General features: G+C 47.4%; 1 protein-coding gene across 1 annotated transcript in view; it reads right to left on the reverse strand.

The window, feature by feature from the left end:
• LOC138855467 (uncharacterized) overlaps positions 1-25214 on the reverse strand; it is a 321883-nt gene that overhangs the window by 118430 nt on the left and 178239 nt on the right. The window contains exon 2 of the mRNA XM_070104946.1: positions 749-903. Within this exon, the coding sequence (XP_069961047.1) occupies positions 749-903 (155 nt within the window). The remainder of the gene's footprint in view (positions 1-748; positions 904-25214) is intronic.

Here is a 25214-nt window from a genome sequence, read left to right on the forward strand (position 1 = left end):
AAACGTCGAAAAATAAGATAGTTTTGCCCACTTGTGTTGTTGTCGAGTTTCTTTTGTTTTTGTCAACATGGCCGCCAGCGTTGCTGCCTGAGACCAGCTCAGACCTGGCAGTAAATAAACTTGTTTCTTGTGTATTTGTTGGTCTCACCTGAGGGATTATGGAAAGTCTGAGGAGGTTGGCCACCTGGATGGTCTTACCTGAGGGATCATGGAAAGTCTGAGGAGGTTGGCCACCTGGATGGTCTTACCTGAGGGATCATGGAAAGTCTGAGGAGGTTGGCCACCTGGATGGTCTTACCTGAGGGATCATGGAAAGTCTGAGGAGGTTGGCCACCTGGATGGTCGTACCTGAGGGATCATGGAAAGTCTGAGGAGGTTGGCCACCTGGAAGGTCTTACCTGAGGGATCTTGAAGAGTCTGAGGAGGTTGGCCACCTGGATGGTCTTACCTGCGGGATCTTGAAGAGTCTGAGGAGGTTGGCCACCTGGATGGTCTTACCTGCGGGATCTTGAAGAGTCTGAGGAGGTTGGCCACCTGGATGGTCTTACCTGCGGGATCTTGAAGAGTCTGAGGAGGTTGGCCACCTGGATGGTCTTACCTGAGGGATCATGGAAAGTCTGAGGAGGTTGGCCACCTGGATGGTCTTACCTGAGGGATCATGGAAAGTCTGAGGAGGTTGGCCACCTGGATGGTCGTACCTGAGGGATCATGGAAAGTCTGAGGAGGTTGGCCACCTGGAAGGTCGTACCTGCGGGATCTTGAAGAGTCTGAGGAGGTTGGCCACCTGGATGGAGGTAACAGAGGAGGCTGCTCCCACCACTCCAGAAATAACTTTATTGCTGATCTCCGGTGATGAACCGTCACGACACTGATACTCTCCGTCGTCTATGTTACTGATGGAACCTGACGGAGGAGAAGAGAAAACCATTTATTATTTTGCTGGACATAAACATCGTTTTACTGATGAATATAAAATGGATTTTTGGGTGGGGAAGAATTTAAATGTTTGTATAGTGAGAGATTTTATGTTACTAAAGAGAACTGTGCTTGTAGTGTGTAGTTTGTACCTTATTTTAGAAAAATGAAGGTAGAAGATTGAGAATAAATTTTTACAGAATAGGCTGTTACGTGACCCGGAATCAGTGAAGTGGTAAAATCATAACTGAGATTCTGTGGAGAAATTTCTCCATTAGGGGGAAAGCAGAAAGGGGGCTGCAACCCCTCTTAGACGTGTTCTTATCCAAGCAGATATAAAATTGAATCTGGACAGGGTGGAGATAAGAAGAGGTATAACAAACTGGGCTGTGGTCAACAAGCCTATCAGAACCTACGGAATATTTCATTCCAATATTTGCCCAAGGAAACACCTATTAATAAGATCTTTAAAAATATTTAGTATTAAGCTTCTAGCCTGATAATATGACTTGTGGCATCATACTCAACTATTAACACCTTGGAATCAAGGAATCCACAGTCCTTGATCCGGCTACATGGTTATAGCTGGCAGCTGTACCCATCACACCTATGACACCAGGAATCGACTATATATAGACGACCTGAGACTCCAGGATTACAAAGAAATCTGAACAGAGACGATGTAATAAGTAGGCGAGCGACCACCGGCAAGGCCACGCCATGTTAAAACGGAGAAAAAATCGTGGTGGTGTCCCTGTGCACTTCGAGAAACTCAAGTCATCCTCTGACAATCTCCAGGAAGAACTGAGGGAAATACACAACAGAAGTGTAACGTTCTTGTGCCCCGATGCGCCAGAAACTCTCCCGCCAGAAACTCTCCCTCCTGTGAATAATCACAGACATATTAAGAACTATAGCAGGTAGTTATCTCTTCTAAGCGAGGTAACGCCAGTAACTCCCCACTTCGGACATTATCCACGGACCGTCCCTGTGTTACTAAACCACCTTCAGCATGACTAGAAGTGACAAAACAAGAGTGGATTCATTCTACCTTTAATCAAGTCAGCCATATCAGTATCACAACACGGTAGTGTCATACGGGTACAATAGACACACCCAGGTGAGCCCATCTAACTCTAACATCTATCGTCCGTTACCTCAGCAAAGTGGCACTGACTAGGGCGATCGTTCAAAGCCAGGTAAGAAAATTCCAGCTTTCAAAGTGCCATACCTGAAATGCTGGAGCACATGTCACCAGGGTGAGTTTAACATATGTATATTCACAGCCCAGTGGGACCGCAGACAGCCATGCAGCGGCTGTTAGAAATCTTTAGCTGTCAACGTGAAGATAAGTGCTGTTTCAAGGCTACCATTGGCCTTTAATGTATCTTATCAAAGATACATTTAGCCTGGTGGATAAAGCTCTTGTTTCACACACGGAGGGCCCGGGTTCGATTCCCGGCGGGGTGGAAACATTTCGACGTGTTTCCTTACACCTGTTGTCCTGTTCACCTAGCAACAAGTAGGTACCTGGGTGTTAGTGGACTGGTGTGGGTGGCATCCTGGATGTTAGTGGACTGGTGTGGGTGGCATCCTGGATGTTAGTGGACTGGTGTGGGTCACATCCTGGGTGTTAGTGGACTGGTGTGGGTGGCATCCTGGGTGTTAGTGGACTGGTGTGGGTCACATCCTGGGTGTTAGTGGACTGGTGTGGGTGGCATCCTGGATGTTAGTGGACTGGTGTGGGTCACATCCTGGGTGTTAGTAGATTGGTGTGGGTGGCATCCTGGATGTTAGTGGACTGGTGTGGGTCACATCCTGGGTGTTAGTGGACTGGTGTGGGTGGCATCCTGGGTGTTAGTAGATTGGTGTGGGTGGCATCCTGGATGTTAGTGGACTGGTGTGGGTCACATCCTGGGTGTTAGTGGACTGGTGTGGGTGGCATCCTGGATGTTAGTGGACTGGTGTGGGTCACATCCTGGGTGTTAGTGGACTGGTGTGGGTGGCATCCTGGGTGTTAGTGGACTGGTGTGGGTCACATCCTGGGTGTTAGTGGACTGGTGTGGGTGGCATCCTGGATGTTAGTGGACTGGTGTGGGTCACATCCTGGGTGTTAGTGGACTGGTGTGGGTGGCATCCTGGGTGTTAGTGAACTGGTGTGGGTGGCATCCTGGGTGTTAGTGGACTGGTGTGGGTCACATCCTGGGTGTTAGTGGACTGGTGTGGGTGGCATCCTGGGTGTTAATGGACTGGTGTGGGTGGCATCCTGGGTGTTAGTGGACTGGTGTGGGTGGCATCCTGGGTGTTAATGGACTGGTGTGGGTGGCATCCTGGGTGTTAGTGGACTGGTGTGGGTGGCATCCTGGGGGACAAGATTGAGGACCACAATGGAAATAAGACAGACAGTCCTGAATGACGCACTGACATTCTTGGGTTATCCTGGCTGGCTAACCCTCCAGGCTTAAAAATCCGAACGAAATCTTATCTTATCCCACAGTAACACTGCAGGAATCACTTACCTGGAGTTTACCTGGAGAGAGTTTCGGGGGTCAACGCCCCCGCGGCCCGGTCTGTGACCAGGCCTCCTGGTGGAACAGCGCCTGATCAACCAGGTATCATCAGTCAGCTTCAACTGACAGACTTCAATAACAGGATACTGGTAATAATTTTGACTCTGACGTATTTACTTAATGATTATTATAATTATAATTATAATTATAATTACAACTTGTAAAATAACTATCTTATGTGATACATTTAACAGCAGATCTGGCTAATTCAGTCTGATTTTCTCCTGTACATTTTCGTCTCAAAGCTAACATTCTGTTAGCCGGAAAGCTAACATTCTGTTACCCGGAATGCTAACATTCTGTTAGCCGGAAAGCTAACATTCTGTTAGCCGGAAAGCTGACATTCTGTTAGCCGGAAAGCTGACATTCTGTTAGCCGGAAAGCTAACATTCTGTTAGCTTTCCGCCAAACTAAGCTTGTGATACTGACTTCCGTCGACCCTGACGTTCCGTCTTGGCTCCTGGATTTACATAAATTACGTAAGAGTATCCGTAGTTATCATTAATTTAACCCATAATACATTATCTCGTTTGTGTCCACTTCCCACACACTAATAATAATAATAATAATAATAATAATAATAATAATAATAATAATAATAATCGACACTGTTAGTCATTCTCCAGGTCTACAACAAGTGTACCATCCAGGTCTACAACAAGTGTACCATCCAGGTCTACAACAAGTGTACCATCCAGGTCTACAACAAGTGTACCATCCAGGTCTACAACAAGTGTACCATCCAGGTCTACAACAAGTGTACCATCCAGGTCTACAACAAGTGTACCATCCAGGTCTACAACAAGTGTACCATCCAGGTCTACAACAAGTGTACCATCCAGGTCTACAACAAGTGTACCATCCAGGTCTACAACAAGTGTACCATCCAGGTCTACAACAAGTGTACCATCCAGGTCTACAACAAGTGTACCATCCAGGTCTACAACAAGTGTACCATCCAGGTCTACAACAAGTGTACCATCCAGGTCTACAACAAGTGTACCATCCAGGTCTACAACAAGTGTACCATCCAGGTCTACAACAAGTGTACCATCCAGGTCTACAACAAGTGTACCATCCAGGTCTACAACAAGTGTACCATCCAGGTCTACAACAAGTGTACCATCCAGGTCTACAACAAGTGTACCATCCAGGTCTACAACAAGTGTACCATCCAGGTCTACAACAAGTGTACCATCCAGGTCTACAACAAGTGTACCATCCAGGTCTACAACAAGTGTACCATCCAGGTCTACAACAAGTGTACCATCCAGGTCTACAACAAGTGTACCATCCAGGGCAACAACAAGTGTACCATCCAGGTCTACAACAAGTGTACCATCCAGGTCTACAACAAGTGTACCATCCAGGTCTACAACAAGTGTACCATCCAGGTCTACAACAAGTGTACCATCCAGGTCTACAACAAGTGCACCATCCAGGTCTACAACAAGTGTGCCATCCAGGTCTACAACAAGTGTGCCATCCAGGTCTACAACAAGTGTGCCATCCAGGTCTACAACAAGTGTACCATCCAGGTCTACAACAAGTGTGCCATCCAGGTCTACAACAAGTGTACCATCCAGGTCTACAACAAGTGTACCATCCAGGTCTACAACAAGTGTACCATCCAGGTCTACAAGAAGTGTACCATCCAGGTCTACAACAAGTGTACCATCCAGGTCTACAACAAGTGTACCATCCAGGTCTACAACAAGTGTACCATCCAGGTCTACAACAAGTGTACCATCCAGGTCTACAACAAGTGTACCATCCAGGTCTACAGCAAGTGTACCATCCAGGTCTACAACAAGTGTACCATCCAGGTCTACAACAAGTGTACCATCCAGGTCTACAACAAGTGTACCATCCAGGTCTACAACAAGTGTACCATCCAGGTCTACAACAAGTGTACCATCCAGGTCTACAACAAGTGTACCATCCAGGTCTACAACAAGTGTACCATCCAGGTCTACAACAAGTGTACCATCCAGGTCTACAACAAGTGTACCATCCAGGTCTACAACAAGTGTACCATCCAGGTCTACAACAAGTGTACCATCCAGGTCTACAACAAGTGCACCATCCAGGTCTACAACAAGTGTACCATCCAGGTCTACAACAAGTGTACCATCCAGGTCTACAACAAGTGTACCATCCAGGTCTACAACAAGTGTACCATCCAGGTCTACAACAAGTGTACCATCCAGGTCTACAACAAGTGTACCATCCAGGTCTACAACAAGTGTACCATCCAGGTCTACAACAAGTGTACCATCCAGGTCTACAACAAGTGTACCATCCAGGTCTACAACAAGTGTACCATCCAGGTCTACAACAAGTGTACCATCCAGGTCTACAACAAGTGTACCATCCAGGTCTACAACAAGTGTACCATCCAGGTCTACAACAAGTGTACCATCCAGGTCTACAACAAGTGTACCATCCAGGTCTACAACAAGTGTACCATCCAGGTCTACAACAAGTGTACCATCCAGGTCTACAACAAGTGTACCATCCAGGTCTACAACAAGTGTACCATCCAGGTCTACAACAAGTGTACCATCCAGGTCTACAACAAGTGTACCATCCAGGTCTACAACAAGTGTACCATCCAGGTCTACAACAAGTGTACCATCCAGGTCTACAACAAGTGTACCATCCAGGTCTACAACAAGTGTACCATCCAGGTCTACAACAAGTGTACCATCCAGGTCTTCAACAAGTGTAAAAATCCAGGTCTACAACAAGTGTAACATCCAGGTCTACAACAAGTGTACCATCCAGGTCTACAACAAGTGTACCATCCAGGTCTACAACAAGTGTACCATCCAGGTCTACAACAAGTGTACCATCCAGGTCTACAACAAGTGTACCATCCAGGTCTACAACAAGTGTACCATCCAGGTCTACAACAAGTGTACCATCCAGGTCTACAACAAGTGTACCATCCAGGTCTACAACAAGTGTACCATCCAGGTCTACAACAAGTGTACCATCCAGGTCTACAACAAGTGCACCATCCAGGTCTACAACAAGTTTACCATCCAGGTCTACAACAAGTGTACCATCCAGGTCTACAACAAGTGTGCCATCCAGGTCTACAACAAGTGTACCATCCAGGTCTACAACAAGTGTGCCATCCAGGTCTACAACAAGTGTACCATCCAGGTCTACAACAAGTGTACCATCCAGGTCTACAACAAGTGTACCATCCAGGTCTACAAGAAGTGTACCATCCAGGTCTACAACAAGTGTACCATCCAGGTCTACAACAAGTGTACCATCCAGGTCTACAACAAGTGTACCATCCAGGTCTACAACAAGTGTACCATCCAGGTCTACAACAAGTGTACCATCCAGGTCTACAACAAGTGTACCATCCAGGTCTACAACAAGTGTACCATCCAGGTCTACAACAAGTGTACCATCCAGGTCTACAACAAGTGTACCATCCAGGTCTACAACAAGTGTACCATCCAGGTCTACAACAAGTGTACCATCCAGGTCTACAACAAGTGTACCATCCAGGTCTACAACAAGTGTACCATCCAGGGCTACAACAAGTGTACCATCCAGGTCTACAACAAGTGTACCATCCAGGTCTACAACAAGTGTACCATCCAGGTCTACAACAAGTGTACCATCCAGGTCTACAACAAGTGTACCATCCAGGTCTACAACAAGTGTACCATCCAGGTCTACAACAAGTGTACCATCCAGGTCTACAACAAGTGTACCATCCAGGTCTACAACAAGTGTACCATCCAGGTCTACAACAAGTGTACCATCAAGGTCTACAACAAGTGTACCATCCAGGTCTACAACAAGTGTACCATCCAGGTCTACAACAAGTGTACCATCCAGGTCTACAACAAGTGTACCATCCAGGTCTACAACAAGTGTACCATCCAGGTCTACAACAAGTGTACCATCCAGGTCTACAACAAGTGTACCATCCAGGTCTACAACAAGTGTACCATCCAGGTCTACAACAAGTGTACCATCCAGGTCTACAACAAGTGTACCATCCAGGTCTACAACAAGTGTACCATCCAGGTCTACAACAAGTGTACCATCCAGGTCTACAACAAGTGTACCATCCAGGTCTACAACAAGTGTACCATCCAGGTCTACAACAAGTGTACCATCCAGGTCTACAACAAGTGTACCATCCAGGTCTACAACAAGTGTACCATCCAGGTCTACAACAAGTGTACCATCCAGGTCTACAACAAGTGTACCATCCAGGTCTACAACAAGTGTACCATCCAGGTCTACAACAAGTGTACCATCCAGGTCTACAACAAGTGTACCATCCAGGTCTACAACAAGTGTACCATCCAGGTCTACAACAAGTGTACCATCCAGGTCTACAACAAGTGTACCATCCAGGTCTACAACAAGTGTACCATCCAGGTTCCAGTCTGCAACATTGTCTGCAACATTGTCTGCAACACTGTCTGCAGCATTGTCTGCAACACTGTCTGCAACATTGTCTGCAACATTGTCTGCAACACTGTCTGCAACATTGTCTGCAACACTGTCTGCAACATTGTCTGCAACACTGTCTGCAACATTGTCTGCAACACTGTCTGCAACATTGTCTGCAACACTGTCTGCAACATTGTCTGCAACATTGTCTGCAACACTGTCTTCAACACTGTCTGCAAAACTGTCTGCAACATTGTTTGCAACACTGTCTGCAACATTGTCTGCAACACTGTCTGCAACATTGTCTGCAACATTGTCTGCAACACTGTCTGCAACACTGTCTGCAACATTGTCTGCAACATTGTCTGCAACACTGTCTGCAACATTGTCTGCAACATTGTCTGCAACACTGTCTGCAACATTGTCTGCAACACTGTCTGCAACACTGTCTGCAACATTGTCTGCAACACTGTCTGCAACATTGTCTGCAACACTGTCTGCAACACTGTCTGCAACATTGACTGCAACACTGTCTGCAACATTGTCTGCAACACTGTCTGCAACATTGTCTGCAACACTGTCTGCAACATTGTCTGCAACACTGTCTGCAACATTGTCTGCAACATTGTCTGAAACATTGTCTGCAACACTGTCTTCAACACTGTCTGCAACACTGTCTGCAACATTGTTTGCAACACTGTCTGCAACATTGTCTGCAACACTGTCTGCAACACTGTCTGCAACATTGTCTGCAACATTGTCTGCAACACTGTCTGCAACATTGTCTGCAACACTGTCTGCAACACTGTCTGCAACATTGTCTGCAACACTGTCTGCAACATTGTCTGCAACATTGTCTGCAACACTGTCTGCAACATTGTCTGCAACATTGTCTGCAACACTGTCTGCAACATTGTCTGCAACACTGTCTGCAACACTGTCTGCAACATTGTCTGCAACACTGTCTGCAACATTGTCTGCAACACTGTCTGCAACATTGTCTGCAACATTGTCTGCAACATTGTCTGCAACATTTGTAGGTTTAAACGCTAATACCGTGTCTTGATTATTAATGTATGTTAAACTGGGACTAGGGTGAGGACCGGTGCTAGAGGAAGTGGTGCTAGAGGAAGTGGTGCTAGAGGAAGTGGTGCTAGAGGAAGTGGTGCTAGAGCAAGTGGTGCTAGAGGAAGTGGTGCTAGAGCAAGTGGTGCTAGAGCAAGTGGTGCTAGAGGAAGTGGTGCAAGAGGAAGTGGTGCTAGAGGAAGTGGTGCTAGAGGAAGTGGTGCTAGAGGAAGTGGTGCTAGAGGAAGTGGTGCTAGAGGAAGTGGTGCTAGAGGAAGTTGTGCTAGGGGAAGTGGTGCTAGAGGAAGTGGTGCTAGAGGAAGTGGTGCTAGAGGAAGTGGTGCTAGAGGAAGTGTTCCTAGAGGAAGTGGTCCTTGAGGAAGTGGTGCTAGAGGAAGTGGTGCTAGAGGAAGTGGTGCTAGAGGAAGTTGTGCTAGAGGAAGTGGTGCTAGAGAAAGTGGTGCTAGAGGAAGTGGTGCGAGAGGAAGTGGTCCTAGAGGAAGTGGTGCTAGAGGAAGTGGTGCTAGAGGAAGTAGTGCTAGAGGAAGTGGTGCAAGAGGAAGTGGTGCTAGAGGAAGTGGTGCTAGAGGAAGTTGTGCTAGAGGAAGTGGTGATAGAGGAAGTGGTGCTAGAGGAAGTGGTGCTAGAGGAAGTGGTGCTAGGGAAAGTGGTGCTAGAGGAAGTGGTCCTAGAGGAAGTGGTGCTAGAGGAAGTGGTGCTAGAGGAAGTGGTGCTAGAGGAAGTGGTGCTAGAGTAACTAGTCCTAGAGTAACTGGTCTTAGATGAAGTGGTCCTAGAGGAAATGGTCCTAGAGGAAGTGGTCCTAGAGTAACTAGTCCTAGAGTAACTGGTCTTAGATGAAGTGGTCCTAGAGGAAATGGTCCTAGAGGAAGTGGTCCTAGAGTAACTAGTCCTAGAGTAACTGGTCTTAGATGAAGTGATCCTAGAGGAAATGGTCCTAGAGGAAGTGGTCCTAGAGTAACTAGTCCTAGAGTAACTGGTCTTAGATGAAGTGGTCCTAGAGGAAATGGTCCTAGAGGAAGTGGTCCTAGAGTTACTAGTCCTAGAGTAACTGGTCTTAGATGAAGTGGTCCTAGAGGAACTGGTCCTAGAGGAAGTGGTCTTAGAAGAACTGGTCCTAGAGGAAGTGGTCCTAGAAGAACTGGTCCTAGAGGAAGTGGTCCTAGAGGAAGTGGTCCTAGAGTAACTAGTCCTAGAGTAACTGGTCTTAGAGGAAGTGGTCCTAGAGGAAATGGTCCTAGAAGAACTGGTCCTAGAGGAAGTGGTCCTAGAAGAAGTGGTCCTTGAGGAAGTGGTCCTAGAGGAACTGGTCCTAGAGGAAGTGGTCTTAGAAGAACTGGTCCTAGAGGAAGTGGTCCTAGAAGAACTGGTCATAGAGGAAGTGGTCTTAGAAGAACTGGTCCTAGAGGAAGTGGTCTTAGAAGAACTGGTCCTAGAGGAAGTGGTCCTAGAAGAACTGGTCCTAGAATAAGTGGTCCTAGAAGAAGTGGTCCTAGAGTAACTAGTCCTAGAGTAACTGGTCTTAGAGGAAGTGGTCCTAGAGGAAATGGTCGTAGAGGAAGTGGTCTTAGGAGAACTGGTCCTAGAGGAAGTGGTCCTAGAAGAAGTGGTCCTTGAGGAAGTAGTCCTAGAGGAACTGGTCCTAGAGAAAGTGGTCTTAGAAGAACTGGTCCTAGAGGAAGTGGTCCTAGAAGAACTGGTCCTAGAGGAAGTGGTCCTAGAAGAACTGCTCCTAGAGAAAGTGGTCCTAGAAGAAATGGTCCTAGAGGAAGTGGTCCTAGAGGAACTGGTCATAGAGGAAGTGGTCCTAGAAGAACTGGTCCTAGAGGAAGTGGTCCAAGAAGAACTGGTCCTAGAGGAAGTGGTCCTAGAAGAACTGGTCCTAGAGGAAGTGGTCCTAGAAGAACTGGTCATAGAGGAAGTGGTCTTACATAAGAACATAAGAACATAAGAAAGGAGGAACACAGCAGCAGGCCTGTTGGCCCATACTAGGCAGGTCCTTTACAATTCATCCCACTAACAAACATTTGACCTACCCAATTTTCAATGCTACCCAAGAAATAAGCTCTGATGTGCAAGTCCCACTCAAATCCAACCCATCCCACTCATGTATTTATCCAACTGGTCCTAGAGGAAGTGGTCCAAAAAGAACTGGTCCTAGAGGAAGTGGTCCTAGAAGAACTAGTCCTAGAGGAAGTGGTCCTAGAAGAACTGGTCCTAGAGGAAGTGGTCTTATAAGAACTGGTCCTAGAGGAAGTGGTCCTAGAAGAACTGGTCCTAGAGGAAGTGGTCTTAGAAGCACTGGTCCTAGAGGAAGTGGTTCTAGAAGAACTGGTCCTAGAGAAAGTGGTCCTAGGAGAACTGGTCCTGGAAAAAGTGGTCCTAGAAGAACTGGTCCTGGAAAAAGTGGTCCTAGAGGAACTGGTCCTGGAAAAAGTGGTCCTAGAAGAACTGGTCCTGGAAATGTGGTCCTAGAAGAACTGGTCCTGGAAAAAGTGGTCCTAGAAGAACTGGTCCTGGAAAAAGTGGTCCTAGAAGAACTGGTCCTGGAAAAAGTGGTCCTAGAAGAACTGGTCCTGGAAAAAGTGGTCCTAGAAGAACTGGTCGTGGAAAAAGTGGTCCTAGAAGAACTGGTCCTGGAAAAAATGATCCTAGAAGAACTGGTCCTGGAAAAAGTGGTCCTAGAAGAACTGGTCCTAGAGGAAGTGGTCCTAGAAGAACTGGTCCTAGAGGAAGTGGTCCTAGAAGAACTGGTCCTGGAAGAAATGGTATTAGAAGAACTGGTCCTGAAAAAAGTGGTCCTAGAAGAACTGGTCCTAGAGGAAGTGGTCCTAGAAGAACTGGTCCTAGAGAAAGTGGTCCTAGAAGAACTGGTCCTGGAAAAAATGGTCCTAGAAGAACTGGTCCTGGAAAAAGTGGTCCTAGAAGAACTGGTCCTGAAAAATTGGTCCTAGAAGAACTGGTCCTAGAGGAAGTGGTCCTAGAAGAACTGGTCCTAGAGAAAGTGGTCCTAGAAGAACTGGTCCTGGAAAAAATGATCCTAGAAGAACTGCTCCTGGAAAAAGTGGTCCTAGAAGAACTGCTCCTGGAAAAAGTGGTCCTAGAAGATCTGGTCCTGGAAAAAAATGATCCTAGAAGAACTGGTCCTGGAAAAAGTGGTCCTAGAAGAACTGGTCCTGGAAAAAGTGGTCCTGGAGGAACTCCACTTGTTACGCTGGATAAAGACACTACAGAACAAGCTTAAGCTGAGATGACTCTTCATGTTATTCACAGCTTACCTGAAGTTTACCTGGAGAGAGTTCCGGGGGTCAACGCCCCCGCGGCCCGGTCTGTGACCAGGCCTCCTTAGGTCAGTGTCCCAGGATGCGACCCACACCAGTCGACTAACACCCAGGTACCCATTTTACTGATGGGGAACATAGACAACAGGTGGAAAGAAACACGTCCAATGTTTCTACTCTGGCTGGGAATCGAACCCAGGCCCTCACCGTGTGAAGCCAGAGCGTTAACCACCAGGCCACCAGAGCTTAAGTCAACATGACTCACAAGATCTTAATGATGGTGTAGAAATGTACCAGGATGTGTGAATATTATTGTAACCAGCTGGTCCAGTGGTTAACTGGACCAGCTAGCTGGCCCAGTGGTTAACTGGACCAGCTAGCTGGTCCAGTGGCTAACTGGACCAGCTAGCTGGCCCAGTGGCTAACTGGACCAGCTAGCTGGTCCAGTGGTTAACTGGACCAGCTAGCTGGCCCAGTGGTTAACTGGACCAGCTAGCTGGCCCAGTGGCTAACTGGACCAGCTAGCTGGTCCAGTGGTTAACTGGACCAGTCAGCTAGCTGGCCCAGTGGCTAACTGGACCAGCTAGCTGGCCCAGTGGCTAAAGTGTCGGTCTGGAGTTATGTGGCTCTCTGACCGCGAGTTCTAACCCCACCCGTGGCATGGTACAAGTCATCAAGCTGAGCACCGTCATGTATATAAAATACATTCAGTTTGATGAATAAATTACATATACAACAGTTGTATCTTTATTCCGAAACGTTTCGCCTACACAGTAGGCTTCATCAGTCAAATACAGAGGCAGCCGGTGACTGGAGAAGCCTGCTACGCCGGCGGAACGTTGCTACAGTGAACATACACGGTTTTACAGACGTGTGTGTCTTCTCGGAGTTGTCTGGCTGATTGATCTCCTTGTTACGTTCATCTTCTGTCTTATTTCTCTATTTAAAACAACTTGTTATCAGGTAGTCAGTCCCTGAGCCTCATCTCTGTTCCCAGTGCTATTAAGAAATATAAGGAAGAACACTGCAGCAGGCCTACTGGCTCATGCGAGGCAGCTCCAAGTCTCCTACCGGCTTAAGCCAATGCCTTGACCTAGTCTGGTCAGTCACATTCACTTAAGGAAGGAGCACTGCGTCAGACCTACTAGCACAAGCTAGTCAGGTCCAACTCACACCCACCCACATCCACTCATGTATTTATCTAACCTATTTTTAAAGCTACACAATGTTTTAGCCTCAATAACTGTACTTGGGAGTTTGTTCCACTCATCCACAACTCTATTACCAAACCAGTACTTTCCTATATCCTTCCTGAATCTAAATTTTTCCAACTTAAAACCACTGCTGCGAGTCCTGTCCAGGCTAGATATTCTCAGCTCTCTGTTTCACGCTCTGGTTCCTTGGCACTGATCACCTGAAAGTCGAGATATACCAAGTCGCTGGGGCCTTAATTATCTCTTTTTTTTGGTATATATATATTTGAAGAATTGTATTAAATTTAGTTGTGATGGGACGATAATTGAGGTCAGGTGACCTATATTCATAACTCACGGAACGGGGGAGGTTCGAACCGTTCTTTCCGTGATTTGAGATCTATATTTCTGTCCATGTACGTTATCTGGAGACGGTCTCGGGGGTCAACGCCCCCGGCTCGGTCTGAGACCAGGCCTCTTCGTGGATCAGGGTCTGATCAACCAGGGTGTTACTGCTGGCTGCAAATAAACTGACGTACGAACTACAGCCCGGCTGGTCAGGTGCTGACTTCAGATGCCTGTCCAGTGCCTTCTTGAAGACAGCCAGGGGTCTTCAAGACAGCCAGGGGGTCTTGTAGGCAGCCAGGAGTCCTGAAGACAGCCAGTGGTCTTGTAGACAGCCAGGGGTCTTGTAGACAGCCAGGGGTCTTGTAGACAGCCAAGGGTCTTGAAGACAGCCAGGGGTCTTTTAGACAGCCAGGGGTCTTGAAGACAGCCAGGGGTCTTGAAGACAGCCATGGATCTTGAAGATAGCCAGGGGTCTTAAAGACAGACAGGGGTCGTGAAGACAGTCAGAAGTCTTGAAGACAGTTAGGGGTCTTGAAGACAGCCAGGGGTCTTGAAGACAGCCAGGGATCTTGAAGACAGCCAGGGCTCCTGAAGACAGCCATGGGTCTTGTAGACAGCCAGGGGTCTTGTAGACAGCCAGGAGACTTGAAGACAGCCAGGGGTCTTGAAGACACCCAGGGGTCTTGAAGACAGTTAGGGGTCTTGAAGACAGCAAAGGCTCTTGAAGAAAGACCGGGGTCTTGAAGACAGCCAAGGGGTCTTGTACACAACCAGTGGTCTTGGAGACAGCCAGGGGTCTTGAAGACACCCAGGGGTCTTGAAGACACCCAGGGGTATTCAAGACAGACAAGGGTCGTGAAGACAGACAGGGGTCTTGAAGACAGCCAGGGGCTTTGAAGACAGCCAGGGCTCTTGAAGACAGTTAGGGGTCTTGAAGACAGCCAGGGGTCTTGTAGACAGCCAGGGGTCTTGTAGACAGCCAGGGGTCTTGAAGATAGCCAGGGGTCCTGAAGACAGCCAGGGGTCTTGAAGAGAGCAATGGGTCTTGTAAACAGCCAGGGGTCTTGTAGACAGTCAGGGGTCTTGAAGACAGCCATGGGTCTAGAAGACAGCCAGGGGTTTTAAAGAAAGACAGGGGTCTTGAAGACAGCCAGGGGTCTTGAAGACAGCCAGGGGTCTTGAAGACAGCCAGGGGTCTTGAAGACAGCCATGGATCTTGAAGACAGCCAGGGGTCTTAAAGACTGACAGGGGTCGTGAAGACAGTCAGAAGTCTTGAAGACAGTTAGGGGTCTTGAAGACAGCCAGGGGTCTTGAAGACAGCCAGGGATCTTGAAGACAGCCAGGGCTCCTGAAGACAGCCATGGGTCTTGTAGACAGCCAGGGGTCTTGTAGACAGCCAGGAGACTTGAAGACAGCCAGGGGTCTTGAAGACACCCAGGGGTCTTGAAGACAGTTAGGGGTCTTGAAGACAGCAAAGGCTCTTGAAGAAAGACCGGGGTCTTGAAGACAGCCAGGGGTCTTGTACACAACCAGGGGTCTTGGAGACAGCCAGGGGTCTTGAAGACACCCAGGGGTCTTGAAGACACCCAGGGGTCTTCAAGACAGACAAGGGTCGTGAAGACAGACAGGGGTCTTGAAGACAGCCAGGGGCTTTGAAGACAGCCAGGGCTCTTGAAGACAGTTAGGGGTCTTGAAGACAGCCAGGGGTCTTGTAGACAGCCAGGGGTCTTGTAGACAGTCAGGGGTCTTGAAGATAGCCAGGGGTCCTGAAGACAGCCAGGGGTCTTGAAGAGAGCAATGGGTCTTGTAAACAGCCAGGGGTCTTGTAGACAGCCAGGGGTCTTGAAGACAGCCATGGGTCTAGAAGACAGCCAGGGGTTTTAAAGAAAGACAGGGGTCTTGAAGACAGCCAGGGGTCTTAAAGACAGCTAGGGGTCTTGACGACAGCCAAGGGTCCTGAAGACAGCCAGGGGTCTTGTAAACAGCCAGGGGTCTTGTAGACAGCCAGGAGTCTTGAATACAGCCAGAGGTCTTGAAGACAGCCAGGGGTCTTGAAGACAGCCAGGGGTCTTGAAGACAGTTAGGGGTCTTGAAGACAGCAAGGGCTCTTGAAGAAAGACAGGGGTCTTGTAGACAACCAAGGGTCTTGACGACAGACAGGGGTAGTGAAGACACACAGGGGTCTTGAAGACAGCCATGGGTTTTGAAGACAGCCAGGGGTCTTGAAGACAGTTAGGGGTCTTGAAGACAGCCAGGGGTCTTGTAGACAGCCAGGGGACTTGAAGACAGTCATGGGTCTTGAAGACAGCCAGGGGTCTTAAAGACAGACAGGGGTCTTGTAGACAGCCAGGGGTCTTGAAGACAGCTAGGGGTCTTGAAGACAGCCACGGGTCTTGAAGGCAGTTTGGGGTCTTGAAGACAGCCAGGGGTCTTGAAGATAGCCAGAGGTCTTGAAGACAGCCAGGAGTCTTGAAGACAGCCAGGGGTCTTGAAGACAGCCAGGAGTCTTGAAGTCAGCCAGGGGTCTTGAAGACAGCCAGGGGTCTTGAAGACAGCCAGGGGTCTTGAAGACAGCCAGGGGTCTATTGGGAATCCCCCTGTGTCCTTGGGAAGCGAGTACAACATCCAGTTTTGCTGGATGCGCTGCTGGGGTACGTTTAAGTAGCAGTTAGGTCAGTCTAAGTACCAGTGGGGTCAGTCTAAGTAGCAGTGGGGTCAGTCTAAGTAGCAGTGGGGTCAAAGTAGCAGTGGGGCCAGTCTAAGTAGCTGTGGGGTCAGTCTAAGTAGCAGTGGGGTCAGTCTAAGTAGCAGTGGTGCCATTGTATGTAGCAGTGGTGTCAGTCTAAATAGCAGTGGGGTCAGTCTAAGTAGCAGTGGGGCCATTGTAAGTAGTAGTGGGGTCAGTCTAAGTAGCAGTGGGGTCAGTCTAAGTAGCAGTGGGGTCAGTCTAAGTAGCAGTGGGGTCAGTCTAAGTAGCACTGGTGTCAGTCTAAGTAGCAGTGGGATCAGTCTAAGTAGCAGTGGGGTCAGTCTAAGTAGCAGTGGGGTCAGTCTAAGTAGCAGTGGGGCCATTGTAAGTAGCAGTGGGGTCAGTCTAAATAGCAGTGGGGTCAGTCTGAGTAGCAATGGGGCCATTATAAGTAGCAGTGGGGTCAGTCTAAGTAGCAGTGGGGTCAGTCTAAGTAGCAGTGGGCTCAGTCTAAGTAGCAGTGGGGTCAGTCTAACTAGCAGTGGTGTCAGTCTAAGTAGCAGTGGGGTCAGTCTAAGTAGCAGTGGGGTCAGTCTAAGTAGCAGTGGGGTCAGTCTAAGTAGCAGTGGGATCAGTCTAAGTAGCAGTGGGGTCAGTCTAAGTAGCAGTGTGGCCAGTGTAAGTAGCAGTGGGGTCAGTCTAAGTAGCAGTGGGGTCAGTCTAAGTAGCAGTGGGGTCAGTCTAAGGAGCAGTGGGGTCAGTCTAAGTAGCAGTGGGGTCAAAGTACCGGTGGGCTCAAAGTAGCAGTGGGGTCAAAGTAGCAGTGGGGTCAAAGTACCAGTGGGGTCAGTCTAAGTAGCAGTGGGGTCAGTCTAAGGAGCAGAGGGGTCAGTCTAAGTAGCAGTGGGGTCAAAGTAGCAGTGGGGTCAAAGTAGCAGTGGGGTCAAAGTAGCAGTGGGGTCAAAGTACCAGTGGGGTCAGTCTAAGTAGCAGTGGGGTCAGTCTAAGTAGCAGTGGGGTCAGCGTAATTAGCAGTGGGGTCAAAGTAACAGTGGGGTCAAAGTAGCAGTCGGGTCAGTCTAAGTAACAGTGGGGTCAGTCTAAGTAGCAGTGTGGTCAAAGTAGCAGTGGGGTCAAAGTAACAGAGGGGTCAGCCTAATTAACAGTGGGGTCAAAGTAACAGTGGGGTCAAAGTAGCAGTGGGGTCAGTCTAAGTAGCAGTGGGGTCAATCTAAGTAGCAGTGGGGTCAAAGTAGCAGTGGGGTCAAAGTAGCAGTGGGGCCAAAGTATCAGTGGGGTCAAAGTAACAGTGGGGTCACCACCCCTTCCACCCCCATCCCCTCCACCCCAACCCCCTTCCACCCCCTCCACCCTCACCCTTCCACCCCCACCCCCTCCACCCTCACCCTTCCACCCCCACCCTCTCCACCCTCACCCTTCCACCCCCACCCCCTCCACCACCACCCCCCACCATCCCCTCCACCCCCTCCACCCGAACCCCCTTCAACCCCCTCCACCCTCAACCCCTCCACCCCAACCCCCTTCCACCTCTTTCCACACCCCTCCACGCCTACCATAATGCCTACCGTAACGTCTTCCATGATTCCTACCATAACACCTACCATAACACCTACCATAACACCTACCATAACACCTACTATAACACCTACCATAACACCTACCATAACACCTACCACAACACCTACCATAACACCTACCATAACACCTACTATAACGCCTACAATAACACCTACCATAACACCTACTATAACGCCTACCATAAAACCTACCATAACACCTACCATAACACCTACCATAACACCTACCACAACACCTACCATAACACCTACCATAACACCTACCATAACACCTACCATAACGCCTACCATAACACCTACCATAACACCTACCATAACACCTACCATAACACCTCCCATAACACCTACCATAACACCTACCATAACACCTACCACAACACCTACCATAACACCTACCATAACACCTACCATAACACCTACCATAACGCCTACCATAACACCTACCATAACGCCTACCATAACGCCTACCATAACACCTACCATAACGCCTACCATAACACCTACCATAACGCCTACCATAACACCTACCATAACACCTACCATAACACCTACCATAACGCCTACCATAACGCCTTCCATAACGCTTATCATAACACCTGCCATAACACCTACCATAACACCTACCATAACACCTACCATAACGCCTACCATAACGCCTACCATAACACCTACCATAACACCTACCATAACACCTACCATAACACCTACCATAACGCCTACCATAACACCTACCATAACACCTACCATAACGCCTACCATAACGCCTACCATAACACCTACCATAACACCTACCATAACGCCTACCATAACACCTACCATAACACCTACCATAACACCTACCATAACACCTACCATAACGCCTACCATAACGCCTACCATAACACCTACCATAACGCCTACCATAACACCTACCATAACGCCTACCATAACACCTACCATAACACCTACCATAACACCTACCATAACGCCTACCATAACGCCTTCCATAACGCTTATCATAACACCTACCATAACACCTACCATAACACCTACCATAACGCCTACCATAACGCCTTCCATAACGCTTATCATAACACCTGCCATAACACCTACCATAACACCTACCATAACACCTACCATAACGCCTACCATAACGCCTACCATAACACCTACCATAACACCTACCATAACACCTACCATAACACCTACCATAACACCTACCATAACACCTACCATAACGCCTACCATAACACCTACCATAACACCTACCATAACACCTACCATAACACCTACCATAACGCCTACCATAACGCCTACCATAACACCTACCATAACACCTACCATAACGCCTACCATAACACCTACCATAACACCTACCATAACACCTACCATAACGCCTACCATAACGCCTTCCATAACGCTTATCATAACACCTGCCATAACACCTACCATAACAACTACCATAACACCTACCATAACGCCTACCATAACGCCTACCATAACACCTACCATAACACCTACCATAACACCTACCATAACACCTACCATAACGCCTACCATAACACCTACCATAACGCCTACCATAACACCTACCATAACACCTACCATAACACCTACCATAACGCCTACCATAACGCCTTCCATAACGCTTATCATAACACCTGCCATAACACCTACCATAACAACTACCATAACACCTACCATAACGCCTACCATAACGCCTACCATAACACCTACCATAACACCTACCATAACACCTACCATAACACCTACCATAACGCCTACCATAACACCTACCATAACGCCTACCATAACACCTACCATAACACCTACCATAACACCTACCATAACGCCTACCATAACACCTACCATAACACCTACCATAACACCTACCATAACACCTACCATAACGCCTACCATAACGCCTACCATAACACCTACCATAACACCTACCATAACGCCTACCATAATACCTACCATAACACCTACCATAACACCTACCATAACACCTACCATAACGCCCATCATAACGCCTACCATAACACCTACCATAACACCTACCATAACACCTACCATAACGCCCATCATAACGCCTACCATAATACCTACCATAACACCTACCATAACACCTACCATAACACCTACCATAACGCCCATCATAACGCCTACCATAACGCCTACCATAACACCTACCATAACACCTACCATAACGCCCATCATAACGCCTACCATAACACCTACCATAACACCTACCATAACACCTACCATAACACCTACCATAACGCCTACCATAACACCTACCATAACACCTACCATAACGCCCACCATAACACCTACCATAACGCCTACCATAACACCTACCATAACACGTCCGGCTGGAGTTTTTATGACTCTCTGACCGTGGGTTCTAACCCCGCCCGTGGCATATTTGTTTTTAGCTCACCTCCAGTATCCCTTTTTCCTAACTCTATACTCACCCCTTTCCCACTTCTACTTAATCCCTCCCCCCCCCCTTCCATTACTGTTGCTGCTGCCTTTTATTTTGCCTCCCTTCACCCTTCAGTCCCCCTTTTTTTCCTCTCTCATCGGCCACTAAACTACTCTCCCTACTTTCAACTACCAATATTTTTTCCTACTACTTCCAGCACCTAACAACCACTACCACTATTTTCTCTTCTCCCTCTCTTGTTCCAGTCCCTTTTCCAGCTCGCCAATATATTCTGGATTCCTCAGTCTTTGTTGTTAGACTTTGTAAATGGTCTAAGTCGGTCCAGAACCTCGTCGTAAGTTCCTCGCTACTATGTGCGGGTTGTGTATTCCAGTTACTGATTATCAAATGGTATACAACACCGACAGGTTGGTAGGTAAGACACATAGGCAACATTTAGGCAACTTTATTCCGAAACGTTTCCCCTACACAGTAGGCTTCTTCAGTCGAGTACAGAAAGTAGGCAGGAACAGTAGAGATGTCAGTCCCTCAGCCTGGAGAAGTTCTGTTCCAAAGTCTGGAACAGAACTTCTCCAGGCTGAGGGACTGACAACCTCAAATCTACGACTTCAAGGGTGATGGTCTGATTACATCGTTTTCACATCTCTACTGTTTCTGCCTTCTTTCTGTACTCGACTGAAGAAGCCTACTGTGTAGGCGAAACGTTTCGGAATAAAGTTGCCTAACTGTTGCCTATGTGTCTTACCTACCATTCCAGTTACTGTATTTTGATCTTTTGTTGATGCAGGTCCAGTTCACTCACTGGCATAAGCCAGTGCCTTAAGGTAGTCAGGACAGGTCACATTCACTAAGGAAGGAGCACGACAATTGGGCTACTAGCACAAGCTGGTCAGGTCCAACTCACACACACCCACTCATGCACCTATCCATCCTATATTTAAAACTACACAATGTCTTAGTATCTATGACGGTACTCGGGAGTTTGTTCCAGTTTGATAGAGCTAATATGGTATTTAATTGTGGCAACGTTTCGCTCACCAGGAGCTTTATCAAGCCGTGGCGGCTTGATAAAATTCCTGGAGAGAGATTAGATTTTGCCACCGAAGTGGCTAGTTTCCCGTGCACTTCGTATCAACCCTGTGGACGGTCGCGCAGGAGCATATGGATACATAAAAGGCCCAGGAACTAGACCCCAAAAGGTTGCTGCAGACAAATTTCACCGTAGTTGCACTTGTGCCCATTTACCTAACATTCTGTTGGTAATTCTACCGTCATACCCCGTCCCCTCTTGCCAAAGAAATTTTTCCAGGCCACTATTGCCTAACAATTTAAAATATTTAAAGTGAATCCAGTTTCGGCAAGAATTCATTGTGTCCTGGTCAGAAACGGGTGTTGGACAGTTATAGCATCACGACCTGGCAATCATTCACGCATTTGCTTGATTTTATAAGAGACAGGTATCTTTAGAGAGTGCAGCATATGGGCAGAGAAGTTGCTTGTATACTGTAGTCAGGTGAGTCGAAGCCTGCTTGTTCAGCCTTCTGTTAATTCAGGGTGAGTGTATGTCAGCGCCACCTGTGTTCCAGCAGACTGCCGGGTAGCCGGGAATCATCGATTACACTTTCTTCTCTTGGTTTCTTTGTTTACTTGTGGCCCAGAAGAGTTTGAGTGATTTACTTATCTTCTTGCGTCAGCCTTTCTGATGTTCTGAGTCTCGCACTACCCTCGTCTTGACGATTTTTTCCAGTTTCCTTCCAGTATTAATGTCCTCTTCATACACAGTCTGCTGGATAGTTAGTAGGACTCCATACATCAGCTCTTGTAGGCTTCAGGAAGGCCTATCATTGTTGACTGGGGTGGGGACGGGGGGGGGGGGTTATCCACCTGACCTAATTAGGAACACATTGTTCGCGTTTCTTTGATGGTGGAAATTTATTTCGGTTCCATTACCAGACTTCTGGAAGCAGGTCTGATGCTGGTCAAGTTCTGGTAACGAAGAACAACTACCAGCATCACCACCTCTGCTACTACTACTGGTTTACTACTGTTACTATTGTAATGTAGACAATTGGTTCACAGAACCGACAAGTTGATAACTTAGACACAGGTGCAACACTTGGGTATCTTTATTGAGGAAACGTTTCGCCACACAGTGACTTCATCAGTCCATACAAAGAAGAATCGTGAAGAACTCCTCCTGGTCTCCAACATTCTCCTTTGTATGGACTGGTAAAGCCACTGTGTGGCGAAACGTTTCCTCAATAAAGATACCCACGTATGAACATTAAAATGGTATAAAATACCGACAGATTGTTAGGTAAGACACATATGCAACAGTTAGGTATCTTTATTTCGAAACGTTTCACCTACACAGTAGGCTTCTTCAGTCGAGTACAGAAAAGTTGATAGAAGCAGAAGATACTTGAAGACGATGTAATCAGTCCATCACCCTTAAAGATTTGAGGTGGTCAGTCCCTCAGTCTGGAGAAGAGCATTGTTCCGTTGTCTGAAACAATATGAAGATGAAGTGACAGGATGGAGCTTATATAGTGCCAGGAGGTGAGACGTAGGTTGCTTTGGGAGGGCAGGTCCCTCTCAAACCCAGCCGTTCTCAGACACTGCAACACAAGGGTATCTTGGTACAGACCATCAACTTCGACAACCTCTACTAGTGAGAACGGCTGGGTTTGAGAGGGACCTGCCCTCCCAAAGCAACCTACGTCTCACCTCCTGGCACTATATAAGCTCCATCCTGTCACTTCAACTTCATATTGTTTCAGACAACGGAACAATGCTCTTCTCCAGACTGAGGGACTGACCACCTCAAATCTTTAAGGGTGATGGACTGATTACATCGTCTTCAAGTATCTTCTGCTTCTATCAACTTTTCTGTACTCGACTGAAGAAGCCTACTGTGTAGGCGAAACGTTTCGAAATAAAGATACCTAACTGTTGCATATGTGTCTTACCTAACATACCCACGTATCTTACCGTGAAGTATATTGTTTGGTCGGTACAACACGATGTTTGGTCGGTACAACACGATGTTTGGTCGGTACAACACGATGTTTGGTCGGTACAACACGATGTTTGGTCGGTACAACGCGATGTTTGGTCGGTACAACGCGATGTTTGGTCGGTACAGCACGATGTTTGGTCGGTACAACGCGATGTTTGGTCGGTACAACATGATGTTTGGTCGGTACAGCACGATGTTTGGTCGGTACAACGCGATGTTTGGTCGGTACAACACGATGTTTGGTCGGTACAGCACGATGTTTGGTCGGTACAACACGATGTTTGGTCGGTACAACGCGATGTTTGGTCGGTACAGCACGATGTTTGGTCGGTACAGCACGATGTTTGGTCGGTACAACGCGATGTTTGGTCGGTACAACATGATGTTTGGTCGGTACAACATGATGTTTGATCAGTACAACGCGATGTTTGGTCGGTACAACGCGATGTTTGGTCGGTACAACATGATGTTTGGTCGGTACAACATGATGTTTGATCAGTACAACGCGATGTTTGGTCGGTACAACGCGATGTTTGGTCGGTACAACATGATGTTTGGTCGGTACAACATGATGTTTGATCAGTACAACGCGATGTTTGGTCGGTACAACGCGATGTTTGGTCGGTACAACATGATGTTTGGTCGGTACAACGCGATGTTTGGTCGGTACAACGCGATGTTCGGTGGGTACAACGCGATGTTTGGTCGGTACAGCACGATGTTTGGTCGGTACAACATGATGTTTGGTCGGTACAACGCGATGTTTGGTCGGTACAACATGATGTTTGGTCGGTACAACATGATGTTTGATCGGTACAACATAATGTTTGATCAGTACATGATGTTTGGTCGGTACAACATGATGTTTGGTCGGTACAACATGATGTTTGATCGGTACAACATGATGTTTGGTCGGTACAACATGATGTTTGGTCGGTACAACATGATGTTTGATCAGTACAACATGATGTTTGGTCGGTACAACATGATGTTTGGTCGGTACAACATGATGTTTGGTCGGTACAACATGATGTTTGGTCGGTACAACATGATGTTTGGTCGGTACAATATGATGTTTGGTCGGTACAACATGATGTTTGGTCGGTACAACATGATGTTTGGTCGGTACAACATGATGTTTGATCGGTACAACATGATGTTTGGTCGGTACAACATGATGTTTGGTCGGTACAATATGATGTTTGGTCGGTACAACATGATGTTTGATCGGTACAACATGATGTTTGGTCGGTACAACATGATGTTTGATCGGTACAACATGATGTTTGGTCGGTACAACATGATGTTTGGTCGGTACAATATGATGTTTGGTCGGTACAACATGATGTTTGATCGGTACAATATGATGTTTGGTCGGTACAACATGATGTTTGATCGGTACAATATGATGTTTGGTCGGTACAACATGATGTTTGGTCGGTACAACATGATGTTTGATCGGTACAACATGATGTTTGATCGGTACAAAACGATGTGAAATTAAGACACATGCAAAATCTGGGTACCATTATTGTAGATGTTTCGCCATCCAGTGACTTTATCAATACAAATTCCAGGACACAACTAGAAGACAGTAGAACTATGTACAAAAGATGAGGTAATCAGTCCCTCAGCCTCGCAGGAGGTGCTGG

The sequence above is a fragment of the Cherax quadricarinatus genome, chromosome 95 (genome assembly GCF_038502225.1).
Source record: "Cherax quadricarinatus isolate ZL_2023a chromosome 95, ASM3850222v1, whole genome shotgun sequence".
NCBI lineage: Eukaryota > Metazoa > Arthropoda > Malacostraca > Decapoda > Parastacidae > Cherax > Cherax quadricarinatus.